General features: G+C 40.9%; 1 protein-coding gene across 2 annotated transcripts; it reads right to left on the bottom strand.

The window, feature by feature from the left end:
- Positions 1 to 1,682: 1,682 nt before the first annotated feature.
- Positions 1,683 to 12,075, bottom strand: LOC137294253 (dehydrogenase/reductase SDR family member 7-like). Of its 2 annotated transcripts, none has more exons than XM_067825257.1 (9): positions 11,979 to 12,075; positions 11,232 to 11,387; positions 10,089 to 10,238; positions 9,232 to 9,341; positions 8,310 to 8,502; positions 5,653 to 5,699; positions 5,169 to 5,288; positions 4,309 to 4,475; positions 1,683 to 3,003 (listed from the first exon to the last, which is right to left on the bottom strand). In XM_067825257.1, exons 2-9 carry the CDS (start codon positions 11,350 to 11,352, stop codon positions 2,937 to 2,939), a joined length of 975 nt encoding a protein of 324 aa, XP_067681358.1. In that variant the 5' UTR covers positions 11,353 to 11,387; positions 11,979 to 12,075; the 3' UTR covers positions 1,683 to 2,936. The 2 variants fall into 2 exon arrangements, with proteins under 2 accessions (XP_067681358.1, XP_067681357.1); XM_067825256.1 differs by having other exon boundaries at positions 11,232 to 11,365; positions 11,979 to 12,069.
- Positions 12,076 to 15,967: the final 3,892 nt, after the last annotated feature.

Genomic DNA, 15,967 nt, shown 5'->3' with positions numbered 1-15,967 from the left:
TGTCGACTTTCAGCAACTAGCCATTGCACGTGGTTTACATGACTTTTGCGAGCTTGCGACATCGACAAGCGATGCAAGGGAGGCTACTCTCGTTTCCGAGGTAAAATTCCAACACTGACATCAAAGTGACGATTGCATTGTAAACAATAATGTGAATCAATGTATCTCGCTCATGACATCGTACGAAGGCGCAGAACGAACACATCGTATATGCCTTTCATTCATTAAGTAGATTGGGAATCATAATTTAGTCGTGGATCACACATTAAAGTTAAACGACAAACGAATTCTGTATTTGATCGCATATACACTGAGAACTTAACTAAGCACCTCGTGTATTTTCGCAATGATTGGTTTTCAGCACGTACATAATTCTATTCTATTCTAAACCAGTATGATCCTTTGACTTATATTTTTTTCATTTTTGGTGATAATTGTTCTTTTGAAAATGAAACACTCTCTGATTTTCATACGAAACAATGTCTGTACATGTATGGCCCTGGAATGTTTTAATGCTGAATCTGATGGTGAATGTAAGCATTCAATATGCCATGCTTGTGAGATTCAGGGTCAATACCGAGTGCAACCTACATGTGAATATATCACAGCCAGCTCTCCTCCTCATACCCGCTGTTTGCCTCCTGATCCACTGAACAGGCATTCTACACCATTCCTCTGGTAAAACAATTGGGTCAGGTTCTGAGCGGGAGGATTTCTTTGTTGCACATAACGACCAATCATGTCTCAGATATTCTCCAAGGGGTCAAAATCAGGGCCCATTCAATCGTATGATATGCCAGGGGCTACTTAACTAATTTCTTTGTGTGCATATATGTAAGAAAATCCACAGACCAGTTATACTTTTGGGAATTTGAGACGAGCCGGAATCTCAAGAGCTAACAGTGATGCTATAGATGAGTGCTATTAAATTCATCCGCATCCCCAGGAAGACAATGTCAAATTTGACTCATTACTGACAGGAACCATGGCCGATGCAATTCACACTTTTGACTTACGTGTATTACAGACATTTGGAATCGTAAATAAACTCTGCTGAACCAGCCAATAAAGAAGCACAATGACAATATCTGGCGAAACCGCCACAAAGTGTGATTATCACACCCACGTCCTCTCGTCACTGACAATATCAGACGTTTTGGTTGGGGTATTGCGCTCCATTCTTGTTCCAATACATCCAGATTTTTATTGGTGTATTCTGCGATCCACTGTGTTCCAAACATGCTCTGTGGAATTGACATCCGCGCTCCATGAGGGCCAAGGATGTTGCTACCCCCTCTTGAAGAAACAAATCACCACCTTGCAAGAGCACTTTGTCCATGAAGATGGGCCTTGTGTTCAGCGGATGACCATCGCGATGTCGTACAACCGCCCTGCCTTGATTGTCAGTGATATAGTAGTGTCCAGTTCAGATTTTGCCTGACCGTCACAAGTACAAGTTTACAACCATCTGAGAGGAATCCACACACCCTAAATGAACCTCACCAAACGGTGTTTGCTCAAAGATATTTCATTTTGCGTATGCAGTACGTATGTATTTCTGATGGGCAATTGGACAAACGACTAGTCACTAAGGCAACCTGACACGACCACAGTGTCTCGTCATTCTGAGGAGGAGTATATCCTTCTTCAGTCAAGCTCCACAATATGTAAAATCCCATCAATTGATGGAAAGTAGTTTATTCACATGAGAAATACACGTTATAGGAAATACATAAATTCGTGTAGCAATAAAATGCGAACATATCACGAAATGAATAATAATAAAATATACATTTACTCGGACCCCACATATCCGGAAAACCCGCGTTCCGGACGAGTTTTATGTGAAACGAAACTTACGTTCATTCACTGTACTCGCTTAACCGGACCCTGCGCTTCCGGACCCGGACGGCGAATTTTCAACCTATTCCCATAGATTTCCATTGAAAAATGATCCAGTTATCCGGACAGAGAGATGTGTGCAATTGCAACGTGCATGTGTCACGTCAATACCGTTTACAGCACGACTATGTGATTTCATTCTTAATCTATCTGAAAGCATTTTGTGTGAATTGATTAATTAGACTGTGGCCATCAAAACACTAGTGACGCGTGTCACTCATTAGGATTTGGCGCGTGTGAGAACAACTCATCAGTAACGAAAACACATGTTAAGTAAGATTGAGGTAACCTACACTGTAATTGTACTGTATATACACTTATTAATCGAACCCTGCTATCTGTCGCGATGCAAATTAAGAATAGCCTCCCACATGATCTAGGTCATGTGATCCCGTTCGGAAGTTGACATTCTGCAGACAGCATAAGTTCGACGCGGTGTCATATGTTTTTAGGGCATTTAAAATTTAAAAAAAAGAATATACAGTGGGCAAAATGGAAACTTTTTGTCATCGATTTACGTGTTCATGTAACTTACCATCTGAAGCTCCACACGCTACATGATTACATCCCAGACAACCAGACAAATTGTAACCTGCGTTCCGCCTTCCATGTATTATTGGTACACTTATATGTTATGACGATTCACTGTTATTACTATTGACTGTTGATTTATTGATATACGTATATGAAAAGTTTTTGGCTTTCACCTAATTTTCACGTTTTCCTTGTTTGATCCAGTTAACCGGACGTCTCGCTATCCGGACAATTTTTAAGTGAAACCAAAACGTCCGGATAAACGGGGTTCGACTGTATTCCAACCATCAAAATGTACATGATCACAATGAATAATATACAAAAATATAATTATAATCTGTGTGGTATGATTGTTTCATAGAACAGATTTGTGAGTATTGACAAGGATGCCCTAATCTGAATTATTCAATACACGAGTATACCAACAACTATTCTCCATGAAGACCATCCCGAAAATGTCAGAGTTTGTTCTAGTTGAAATGTGTTCTGTCCGGGCTTCGTCAGTGTAGACTGCTGTACCCTGCCTTAATCTTGCGGTACCTTGTCTGGCCTAGTCTCACTGCAATTCTGTTAAACGGAAAGTAAAACAAGTAAAGTCACAGATGAATTCTTTGTAACATGATTGATGCATTGTAGAGTTGGATATACTCACCGTATCGCTAACATCTGTTGTCATAGGTAATTAATTGTGATTAAAATCGATCTCATGGCAGCTACAAACAAGTCTGAATCAAACGACAGAGTGAAAATGGAAGGACTGGGCATTACGGCCGGGGATGGGACGTGTGTTGTCGATGTCATGCCCGCTAGATCTAGGTGTAGGGGGGCATGACATCGCTGCTGCTGCCGAATCAGTGTTGTATACGGACAATCTTAACGATGCTGCCATTCTCTTTACACTTTAAAAAGCCCCAAACAAACATCCCACACCCCCCAAAAAACCAATACAAACAACAAAAAACAACAAAAATAAATAAAAAATAAAATAAAATAAATAAAAAATAAAACAAATAATAAAAGAACGAAATAAAAAACAACAACAAAAATCATCACAGATGCTGCCGATCACTTTATTTTGCGTTAATTAATGTGCCATTTAAGTACGGTTTTGACGAGCTCGCAGACCATCACAATCGGGTAAGACGCAATATCGTGGTGGAACTGTAATTCAATAATGCCGCATTCAGTTATGTTCCACTTCTATTACGGCAATCTGTAAATACTCGAGTCTGGACCAGACAATCCAGTGATTGATGTCATGGGATCATAGAATCGTAGAATGATTATTTATGATCTATGGACATTTATTTGTCACATTTATCTCCACACAGTAACTCCACACACATCTCAATGAGAACTTTTATTTGAAACAGTCTCAGACAATTGGTATTATGCTTACAGTTAGGCACATCACTGGACCGACCCGGTATTTCAGCGATACCACAGTATGCTAATATTATTGATTGCGGCTCTGACCCCTGAACTCACCATCAGCAGATCCCGCCTCGTACATACATGGGGTCTTGAATACTGATGACACATTTTCTAATATTGACCTCAAAACTGTTTGTATGTTTGATGTTTAGCATATTCAGTAATATCCCGACTGTATGGAGGTGATTTGTAAATAATCGCGTCTGGACCAGATAATCCAGTGAGAGAGCATTGCAATTGGGATACGTTGACATCTGTCAACCAAGTCAGCGAGCATGCTCACATGATCCCGTCAGTTGCCTTATTCAACAAATATGGGCTGCTGAAGGGCAATTCTAACTCGGAGCTTCATAGTTACACAGTGTATTGCCCAAGGCATTAATTTTTTCATAGTTTCCATCTCACGGTGAATAATTATTGCAAATAAGGACTACTTACTTTCTGGCAATAGCGGGAAAATACTGGAACAGGTAACAGTAAGACAGTTCCGGGTTCCTAGACACCCACACTTCATCCAGACTGTTACTCATGGCGACAGCGATAAGATGGGCACACCGGTCTGTTGCCATCCTGTTTTCTGAAGATTTCATCTCTCCACCAAGACCCTGCGATTACACAGAGAAAGTACATGCCTTATATCGGGTGAGTCATATGTTCGTTCTATTACCAAAAATACTCGAGATCCATTCGCCACGATCTCACCGGTCGTGTCATCAACTCCACATATTCTGTTCTGTCCACATGGCATGGATATATCCGATAATTGTAATTTGTTTACGCAGCTATAATTAAGCCTTGTCCCATTTGAATCTGTTAAATGACAGTTCCTGGGCAGTTCAGCCTCAGAAGACATTTCACAGACTGAACAATCGTACTTCGTAAAAAACACTGTGAGTGTCTTTATTTCAAGTACATACCGCTTCTCAGATACCCGACTGTATCATCCAATTTGTGATATAGAGACGTCCATAGAAGGACTAACTCGTCTCCCAGAACGTTTAAAAATTTACATACATGACATTCTGTCCGCAACAAAATTCCATTCCCACGTTACTCAGAGTATATGAAACAGTCGGCGATTCAATATTTATGGTCTCAGTAAGTTGCATCAACGACTAATATGCATCATATTTCAGCATACACTCGTGGAACCAGCGTCTATCGTTATCTCCACGTTATTCTGTGGTACAGGTAAGATCGTTGTGCGGAACAGTAGCCAGATGTCCACATTGGCATGTCCATTCTTTCAAATACCTTGTATATGTAGTACCATGCCCACGTCACTCCCCTGGACCTACCTCGCCCTGCTGCTCAGTGAAGGCCACCTTGAGTGCATCTGAGAAGACAGGTCCAGGACAGACCATAGTTATCTTGATGTTATCGTCGTAACCCTCTATGCGTAGACTCTCAAACCAACCCTTGTACAGACAGGCAGAGCAAACCAAGGTTATTTTTGAGACACAAGCATGTGACATTTCAGCTAAGTCTTCGCGTTTCAAAGGAAATGATATGGACAGTGTGAAAAGCGAATTGTACGTGTTAGGTCCAGCTAACTACAGGTACACTTAATTTGTGAACAATTTTAATACAAACTACTCAATGTGGATTACAGGCAAAGAAAGATAAATACACATTAAATATGGCTTCTCTGGTGACCATTTTGAAACCTATTTGATCTTCGGGATTCCTGGCACAAGAAAGGGACGTGCTGTGTATGGTCGGCGTTTTCCAACTACAGTCAAGGTTTATGGACCTATAACAGTTACTGAACTCAATACGTACATGCAGAGCGTGTTTTGATCCGCAATACGACCCGATCCCCGGAGCACCTGAACACAGAACAATAGGACACCCATAAAACGAAAGTCAGTCATCTGAACTCAGTGTCACTTTTAAAGATCACATACACCCTCGGGGGTACAAATGCATAAATCATATATTGACATCCTTATACATGAAATCCCGCCATCAAAACTACTCATTTTGACATTTAATTACCTTTTTGAGAACAGTGCGCGATTCTCTCCCGCGAACAAAATATCAACCAATCAGAGGGGCGCGCCTCCGTAACGTAATATGAAGTGTAGCTATGTGAGTTGCTGTAGTATTTTGGGGGTAGATCATCTTATCGTTAGGTTCGTCTAAATCTGCAATCGCGACAATTGTTTTGAAAAGTGAAAGCTTTATGTTTTCACAATCTACTGTCATACAATCTCGATACCTGCTTTGCTTATTTTCCGAGATACAACTTGTTTTCATAGACGACTCTGTCAAAATGGCTTGTCATAATGGTAATAAATCGTTCTTGTATGATTACACGATGCCATTTAGAAAGTGGTAAAATGCAACATATGTCATATTTGGGATTTCACTTTCTCAGTAAAGTACAAATTCTAGTACTTTTTTGGGTTGAGTCCCATCCGGGATTCGAACCCGCACCGAAAAAGTACTAGAATTTGTACTTTACTGAGAAAGTGAAATTCCAGATATGACATATGTTGCAGTCGTTCTTGTAGTTGCAAACGGTGTCATGCAAAATCTTTTTAATCATGATTCAAAAACATGTTTCACTACGAGTAGGAAGCAGTTTTCATCTTTTAACCTGACGAAAACAAACCATAATCTAATTGATTCTCACACTGACTTTAGACCGTGACGCCACGAGTTATAAAAATGGCCGCGCCCTGTCGCGAACATCCGTCGGTCTGAGTATAAATGCTATCTAGGATTGTTTTCATCGTTGCAAAATCTAAACTACTTTCCACTGGTTGTAAAATATGTATTGTCGTTACACTCCACCACTGAGTCTAACAAAACCTTATGGGAGGTCGCGTCAGGTAACCTTTGAGATTGACCAATTAGAACACAGCTTACCAAACCGCGAAAGTGCACATTCGCACATCCCTTTTGAACTTTTTATCTCGAAAACGTTCGTACCCGAACGATTCCGAATGCTATTTAGCGTACGATCGCTTCCGGGCACGGCGTACGTACAGTCCATGACAACGGTGAGTAAACAGTCGCTGAAAATAGTGTTTTTGACAATATTCAAGGATGTTATCTTGCGGAATTATTAGCTAATGGTAACCATGCCAACAGAAACCCCAAAGCGTATATACTGCAGGTCAAATAACTGTGTTATATGCTGATTTGTGTTTGTGGAGAGACCTGTGTCGGTGACCTGAATATTTTGAAAGTCCCTCCGATTCCTAAATAGTAGCCGTTGTCTGATTGGTTAAATCTATTTAACCGTGTCGCATTTGATTGGACTGTCATTGGTTGCTCAAAGGTTACCTGACGCGACCTTCTACTAGGTTTTTTGTTAGACTCAGTGGTGGAGTGAAACGAAATACACTGAGACTAAGTTTACTTAGACTGGGATTTTGCACGACATTGTTTATAACACAACAATTTCACTCTTGGAAGCGAGGTTCGGGTGTCAGTATAACATTACTTACAAATATTATAGCCACTTCGACCACAGCCTCGCTTCGAGGAAGAATTCGTTATGTTACAAATTATGTCATGCAAAATCCTTTTTCTCGTCAATCATTTACTGCAACTAGTAAGTAGTTTTGATTCTTTTAACTCGATGAAAACATATCTAAATAGCATCTTCTGTCTTGGAAGCGTATGTGTTGAACCACCCGATTTAATACACACAGGCTTCCACAACACTCGCTTCACACTGACAAACACCATATCTAACCCACTGAGGTGCAAATCTCTGCATGATGACACACACCATCACCCGACGCTGACAACGATTCGGCATGTACATCTTTGTTGACGTCGAGAAATCAGCAAATCGACGAGCTTGTTACACATTTTACATACAACTAACTGAACACCCTCCCCCACACAGGTGCTCGTGTCATTGAGAGGATTAACGATTTGTTTTCAATATGGAAATTGTTAGATGACCACGACTTGAAACGCTTCACAGTACAATATATCTAGACAAGGCCGGACACTTCGATGTACCCCACCCGTCTGCTTTGCCGATGGCTACGCTACAATCGCACGCCATCGTTTAAAGCGTCATCTAAATATAATCACGGGTGATTATTACGTGCATGAACGGCTTGTGGTCAAAGCAAGCCCTTTCATTGGTCGAAGCGGACTGCTTGTCATCTTAGCCGACGTCGTGGGTTGTTGATCATATCAGTCACTGGTTCGTCCGACACAAAGTATCTATATTTACAGTTAAGATGGTGGACGGTGAGGTAGTCTAGTGGTTAAAACGCTCGCTAGTCACGCCGATGATCAGGGTTCGATTCCGCACATGGTGCAAAAGTGTGAAGCCCAAAGTGTCGCCCGTGGTGATATTGCTGGAATGATGTTATAGGCGGCGGAAAACTAAACTCACTCACTCACTGAGATAATAGAAGCGGAAGCACTGGGCAGTAGACATATACCCACTTTGTATAACTGCTTACCAAACTTGCCAGCAACGCTGGTGACAACAACCAACTGCCCCTGCTTCCGTTGTACCATGTGGGGCAGAACAAGCTTCGTGAGGGACAGCGGCCCCAGGGTGTTGAGCTCCAAACACTCCTTGTCCACCCCCAGGCTGGTCCTCATCCAGAGGGCTCGCTGGGACCGCCCAGCATTGTTCACCAGGCAATCAATCTAGAACGGCACGGAGAGAGGGAATGGTTAGCTCAGCAACTCCCGATGTTTGAAGGGCTGATTAGGTTATAAAATATGACATCAACCTGGCCAAGTACAGACATGATACTGTTGGCTTTCCACACTTGGAATTTTGGGGCCATATATATCTTTCACTGATCAATCAAATTCAACCTCTCGCGTCGATAGTATTGGTTCCAAAAAGCGACATTATCAGGACAAATATGATCGATATTGAAGCGATAATGCGGATCTAACCTCACACAATACATCAGATCAATATTCAACATCTTGATTTACAACAAAAACAGATTGGAAAATATCTGTCGACTTGCAATATTTGGAAACCTGCGTGGTAGTTGCCATGGTGTTTTGGAACCAAACGTAGATTTCGTTCATGATTTTCAGTGGATCATGCATTGACTTTATAGTCCATAATTCCAACTTGGTTTTGGGAGGGTTAATATTGAGTGAATTTAGTTTTATGCCGCTTCTAGCAATATTCCAGCAATATCACGGCGGGCGACACCTGAAATGGGCCACACACAATGTACCCATGTGGGGAATCGGAAGGGGTCATCGGTCACAGGGATGGAAACTGGGCTATTAAAGTCAGTTAACCATTATGCCTGGGGAAGATCCTAGACTCTAGGGATGAGGGTTGTCTGGTGAAGACCTTACCAACCACCTCAGAACACTATAGAAGTAGGGGGGATGTTTGACACTGACCTGTTTGAAGTGCTTGATGACCGTTTCCACCGCCTTCTGGTGAGACTCTCTTTGTACCAGGTCAAGGGGAACAACCAGGATGTCCTCGCTTTGGAAACCGCCATACCGCGCTGAAATATATACAGACGAACTGAATAAACATACAATGAAAAATCAGTTTTCCTGTGGTGAATAACTCACTGCAGAGCAGAGGGACCCACGATATAATACTACCACCGTTACTATTTGATTTTTTTTATTACACTAATATTTGTATAGCGCCAACACACAGCTCGCTTTTCCCTCGATCACTGGAGGTCAATCTCAACGACATGTCGTATTATAAACCTCAACTCCCTAGGCATCATACAAATTTGTGTAAATGACCACACATAGGAAAAGACAGTTTGTAGTCTGACATTTTGCACATTTTACAGATAATATTCATTCATACGGCATACTTGTTAAGTATGACGTGAGAAGCTTATACATATAAGAAATTACAGAATGTACAGGAGGTTCCCGTTTCGATTTCAAACAAGCTGTGTTCTCATTTGTGGAATTATAAAATGCTGCGGCAAGAACTGTAGGTATTCAACTCTACATATTTCAAACGATACGACAGCGTGTCTGAGTAAGGCTCAATTTACGCTGTTTTATTTTCAATCTTTCTGCCTGGGGCACCAGAAATGTCATCACATACTCTATCTTTATGGTAAATCATACGTCTGTCCCTCGAACAATATGGAGACGAAGTGGTAGCACTGTAGTTAGTACGTCCGCTCGTCACACCTGAGACCAGAGTTCGTTTTTGCTTCAAGGGTACATGTTTAAAGCAAAACGTGACGTTAAATTATATTCATTAACGTGACCGTTACCTAGACAGGTCTTCTTGACCCTGTTGAGCTCGTCTTCCCGCCTAGCCGACAGAATCAGACGACATCCGGCCGCTGCGAGTCTGTAGGCGAGTCCTTCACCTATACCGCTGGAGGCGCCCGTCACCCACACTACCTTCCCCTTCATGCGCTCTGGGCAGAGGAAAATATTATATTGCACTCAGTCCGAAATATTGTGAGATCAAGCTTCCTGTTCCCATTTCAGTTACGAGACACCCTGCGTATTCGGATTGTGGTTACTGAATAATTTGAGTAGGTGTTATACACTGTTGTGGGAATTATGAAAACAGACGGATATGTATATGATCGGACCGGAAGACTCTGACTGACTGTTGTTAATGTTTCTTTTAATATGTACTGAGAAATGCTATTTGTCTGATCAAGTAGCCATTAAAATATTCAAAATATTTCATCGAACAATAATTTCATAAGATAATGTTATTGTTTCACATATTATTGGCAACCTGCAGACGTACGCGTGTAGCTGTTTCTATATGTTTGGACTTTAGCTGATGTTTAAGGATGTTTGCCGTAAGAGGCGGGTTTGGGTGGTCAGTAGTCTGTCGTACAGACCCTCAAGCAAATATATCCAAGAAAGCCCACGCAAGTCTAGAAAATATGGCATCTCTAGATTCCCTTAGCTTCTGAAAATGAAGAAGTCTCAGGGCTCCATTTCATTATATTATATTTTTTTCACTATGAACATTTTTCAGCAAAATATGTTCATTTCAGAGACTAGATGTTAGTCTAGGTATTCAGGCTGACTTGATTGACGGATGTCATCGTATGCCGAGGCCGCTGTTCACTGGACTGTCGAGTCTAGGCTTGATTACCTACACACCGCCGCCATATAGCTGTAATATTGCTGAGTGTGGCATAAAACTAAACTCATTCACTCACGTCTTATTGTTAGCTCACTGGGGCACCACGCCCCTGTTTATTCATCTATACCCTACTCAGGCACATAATACTGACTCTGAACTAGCCTGTCAGGAAGGGCAACAACAAGTAAACATCTTTTTAGTATGACCAAGGGTATCGAACATAAACCTCCCTTGCTCGCTCACCCGCCCGCTCGGCCGTCCATCAAGCACCAAGCAACCACCCATCCGCTCGCTCACTCACCTGGGGACCGTCCAAACATTTCCGCCCATTGCAGTGTGAGGTCACAATCAGCATAGATGAGTCGTAGGACCTGAACGACGGCGACAGTAACAACAGCGGATACCAGCAACTCCAGAAACATCCCGGTCAGTTGTCTATCAGATAAGAAGGTGCAGTCTTCATCAGGAGAAAAGGTGAAAGGTTACTTTTAGGACAACCCATGTACAAGGTGATACACGATAAGCGTAGTTTCGATGGGAAATTAGGCAGTGTAATATTACTAATTTCTGGTTTCATATCACTAATGGTAATAGTACAGTTTTGGTACGTTGTGTATATTTATCTCTGGTTTTGATGCATGTTTCCCACCGATTAGTTCTCATAAATTCGATCAGGATTGTTTCAATTGCTGTCTGTTATAGATAACAACGTCTACTTTATCTACACACACACACACACACACACACACACACACACACTCTCTCTCTCTCTCTCTCACACACACACACAAAGAGAGAGAGAGAGAACACACAGAGAGAGAGAGATAGAGAGCGGGAGAGGGAGAGAGAGAGAGGGAGACCAGGACTTTGTTGACAAATTCATCACCCATAGGAATATTTTAGAGGCACTTCAATCAATATTTTCTAGGTTTACATTGAAAGCTTCCTGCTTCCCTGGTGAGACGCGTGCACTCTATTACCTAGACGAATACAAGCTCACGAGTTACATCTGTGTTTCTGGATAGTTACATTTCTACAACTTCCTTACCGATTCGTGTTGAAAATTGTGAAATCGACGCACACACAGAAAAAGCACACACACATTCCAAACGCACATGGCCAAGAGACTTTGATTACCTCCCTTTGAAAACAAAAGGGAGCTAATCGCAGGTGATTTTATGTAAACTGTTTTGTGCACGAAGCAAGCTGGCTGTGGCTATATACACGACATCGTGTATATAATGCTCTTATATACACGACAAGACAATGTCGTGTATATAAGTCTGTTATATGCACGACGGTCCTTTTATATAATGGTGCCATTCACCCTGCAATTAACTAATTTAATATATGGTAGCATAATAATTGATACTGAAGTTTTTTTGCGTCACTACCAGTGTCGACTCAAATTTCTGTCTAAAATTTGAAGTTATGGTACAAATGCTGTGTAGATATATTTTCGGGGCTTTTTATAAGACTTTGTGAAATGAATTTAATTATTACTAATCTTGCATGCAGATATATTTTGTGCTGCGATTTTTTAAATTTATAAATAAAATCTAACACAAACTAAGTTCATTCAATATTCGTACAAGTGTTATTTTCAACATATTTGTACATGCTCATATATTGAGCATATCTGTAACAAACAATACGATATCTGCAACAAAAGATTTATTTTCCGTAAGTATTAAATGTAGTATTTTCCCTTATAGAAAGGCAATAAGCTCTGCAAGGCAGCTGGTCAGCAGTTACATATGTTTGGAGATGAAATGCTAAAAAGCAGCGGTTACCCCTGTATATGTCAGATGACAAAGTACACACCTGGTGGGAACTAAGTAATTAATTAATGAATATGTAATAAGGAATAAACCACCCTGAAACCACAATAAGCTTGTGATTGTGTATGTGAGCGTGTGATTATCCGATTGCTAATCTGTGTAAATGATTGATTGCGTGTATGCATGGGAGAGTGTATGAGTGAGGAAGAGCATTATTGTGTGCATGCGTGCGTCAACGTGGTTATAACTTCCATGTGATTGTTTTCTCTTATTTTATTGTAAAGCTGTGATATTCTGTCATTTTAGTGTCTCACAGGCCATACAGCCCAAGTGCTTATATATTTAATGTATGTACATATTGTAAAAGCACGTGACACTTTAGAAAACAGTTTCTCTATATATGTCTTAGGAGAAAGGCACCGTGTCCCATGTCTGTGTTAGGAGAAAAAAATCTACAAGGCAATTTCCTTTGAGTGTGTATGGGGACAAAACTCTACCAAACACAGGGTAAATGCGAGTGTTAAGAGATAAAACCATACTAGGCAGCTGACATCTCTAAATGTATCAGGCGATAAAACTCTACAAGGCCGCAGATGCCTCTGTTTATTTTAGGAGAAATAAGTAACCAAGGCAACGGTTACATCAACCGGGTATCAGTGTGTATTAGGAGACAAATTCTACTACGCAGCGGGTACTTGTGTGTATTAGGAGATAAACCTACAACGCAACAGGTACATGTGTGTATGAGGAGTTAAGTCTACAAGGATGCGGGTATCTGCGTGTTAGGATATATACCACCCAAGGAAGCGGGTACCCGTGAGTCTCAGGATATAAAATCTTCAAGGCAGCGGGTACCTGTGTGTATTAGGAGATAAACTCTACAACGCAGCGGGTGCATGTGTGTATTAAGAGAGAAACTCTATAACACAGAATGACAAGTATGTGACATATTTTAGTCCAAATAAGTCTTAACATGTCACGGAATACACTTATGCAATATGACAATATTATAATAGAAGACACGAATACAGTACAGGTGGGACAACAAACATATATGCGGAATGACACTCATATAGGTGGGACAACCCCTGTGCAGCTGGAAAAACACTCATGCAGGTAGAACAACACTCATACAGGTGTGACAACACCGACATAGGTAGGACAAGACCCATATAAGTGGAATGATGCTCATGCAGGTGGGACAACACTTATATAGGTGCGACACTCATACTGGTAGAATGCTCGTGCTGGTGGAATATCATCAGGTGGAATGACACTCATGCAAGTGGGACAGCACCGATACAGGTGCAATGACACTCATACAAGTGGAATATCACAATGGTGGAATGTCGCTCACATAGCTAGAATATCAAACAGGTGAAATGACAGTGAAATGAGTTCCAGTCATATAAGATTCATGACGTGTTTACGGTGTGATTTCAGTGATATCCCTACTGTATTTGAACATTTGCAAAGGTATATCGTTGTTTACACCTTCGCATATTTCAAGGTCTGCAAACGCGTCGCGATATAACAAAATGTGCGACAATATAGCCGACGATGTGCGTTTGAAAACCATCACATACAGTAGGGGTATCACTTAAATAGCACCAGCACCAAATAATAATAGAACTACATGTATGTCTACGTTCTGAGTAACAAATCTTCTGCAGTCACACATTGTATATAAAACATCCAGTCATTCACCAGTGACGAATGTAAACAAGACGGGGTTCATACTATAGAGCAAAGTGGACACATGTATCAGCCTTTCAGTTGCTCTTCAATTCCAGCACAAATGAAATGGCACCAACGGTCACAACCACCGCAGAAGACCCACTGATGTTTCTTTTGCCTTTCGGGGGGACCACTACAAAATGGTAGGTCGCAAAGAGTGTCTCGATTGTCCTTCATTTTCTCCACAAATGTAGCGGCTGCAATTCCCCTGAAGTACTCGCAGTGACACTGTCGGAATACACAACACGACATGCCAATGAGTACCGTCACAGCATTCTGAAGCATACTGACAAATAAGCAAGGTGTGTTTCAAGACTCCACTCATTTTAGTTTGCCCACTTCACATAAGATATTACTCCACAGCAAAAATAACTTGGTTTCCGTTCTTGCGGAAACCTGATGGATACTGGGTAATGTAGGTTTCCGCTAGGTTTCAGTTTCAGGAAACGCGCAATGAGAGTTTCCGCATAGTTTCCACAACTGAAACTAACAAGTCTTAGTTTCCGTCATGTTTCCGTCAACTGAAACTGTAGTTGGAAGTTTCCATTTAGTTTCAGTTTACTGAAACCTTTATAGCTGGAGTGAGTAAGTTTCTGGTCTTGCGGAAACCTTGTGGATCTTGGGTAATGTAGGTTTCCGCTAGGTTTCTGTACAAGGAAGATGACAATGAGAGTTCGCTTAGTTTAGAAAGCTGAAATATGTTTTATTATCTTGTTATATTTATTACATATTTATTTGAACAAAAAACAAACGCTGGAAATATTATGATCCAACTGTTTCATTTCTTAGAAAAGCTCACATTTTAATGCAACAGGGCAGTTGCAGTAGTACACAATTCGCTGTATTAAGAAACTGGGGCGCTCAGAGAAGAGTAACAGAATTCTCTGCACACAAGCATTGCTCAGGAAGTAGGCACACTGAATGAAGACGAGCTAGCCAGTACACAAAGTGCTTTGTTCTTCTGTAGATGTTTGTTGGTGTATGCGAGTCCTGGTTAATATCTGGCGAAACATCTGAATCCGAATCAATCAGGCTCTCACATTGTGGTGGTAATAGCTCGCAAACCTTGAATGTGCTGTAAATATCTTGGTCACTGTCAGTGTCTGGAAAGGCAAAGGACATTCAGCTTGAATCATCAATTCAACTGAGAGACAATTCAATGAATGAAACACAGCAATATATATGATAATGCAGATAACATGTATTACAAATATTAAATACGTATTACCATTTGCTCACTTTCAGTTATTACAGTTACATGTATGATACATACATTAATATGTTAAACATGGATAGCAAAGTGACAGTGCAAACTCGATTTTTAGTGAAATCTAAAAATTCTTTGATGACTAACCTGATGAAACATTTGTCATTCACCCGAAAAATCTTTACAAACTAACAAACATCTTGTTACGGAGATGGAGATAACGTGTGTTTTTTTAAACAGACGTCTGGCAGTGAGGACAGAAAAGCCGTATTTCTCCTGGAATTTAAAATATATGTATATATTATGCTTGAA

Source organism: Haliotis asinina, chromosome 8 (genome assembly GCF_037392515.1).
Source record: "Haliotis asinina isolate JCU_RB_2024 chromosome 8, JCU_Hal_asi_v2, whole genome shotgun sequence".
Taxonomy (NCBI): Eukaryota; Metazoa; Mollusca; class Gastropoda; order Lepetellida; family Haliotidae; genus Haliotis; species Haliotis asinina.
This window is presented reverse-complemented; position numbering and strand designations above follow the sequence as displayed.

Excerpts from the sequence above, each read along its gene's own strand:
- LOC137294253 (XM_067825256.1), bottom strand. The coding sequence starts at position 12,034 with ATGTGTGTGTGCTTTTTCTGTGTGTGCGTCGATTTCACAATTTTCAAC. Across the intron at positions 11,366-11,978 it reads ACAATTTTCAACACGAATCG|ACAACTGACCGGGATGTTTC; the intron begins GTAAGGAAGTTG and ends CTTATCTGATAG. Across the intron at positions 3,004-4,308 it reads TTTCCCGCTATTGCCAGAAA|AATTGCAGTGAGACTAGGCC; the intron begins GTAAGTAGTCCT and ends TCCGTTTAACAG.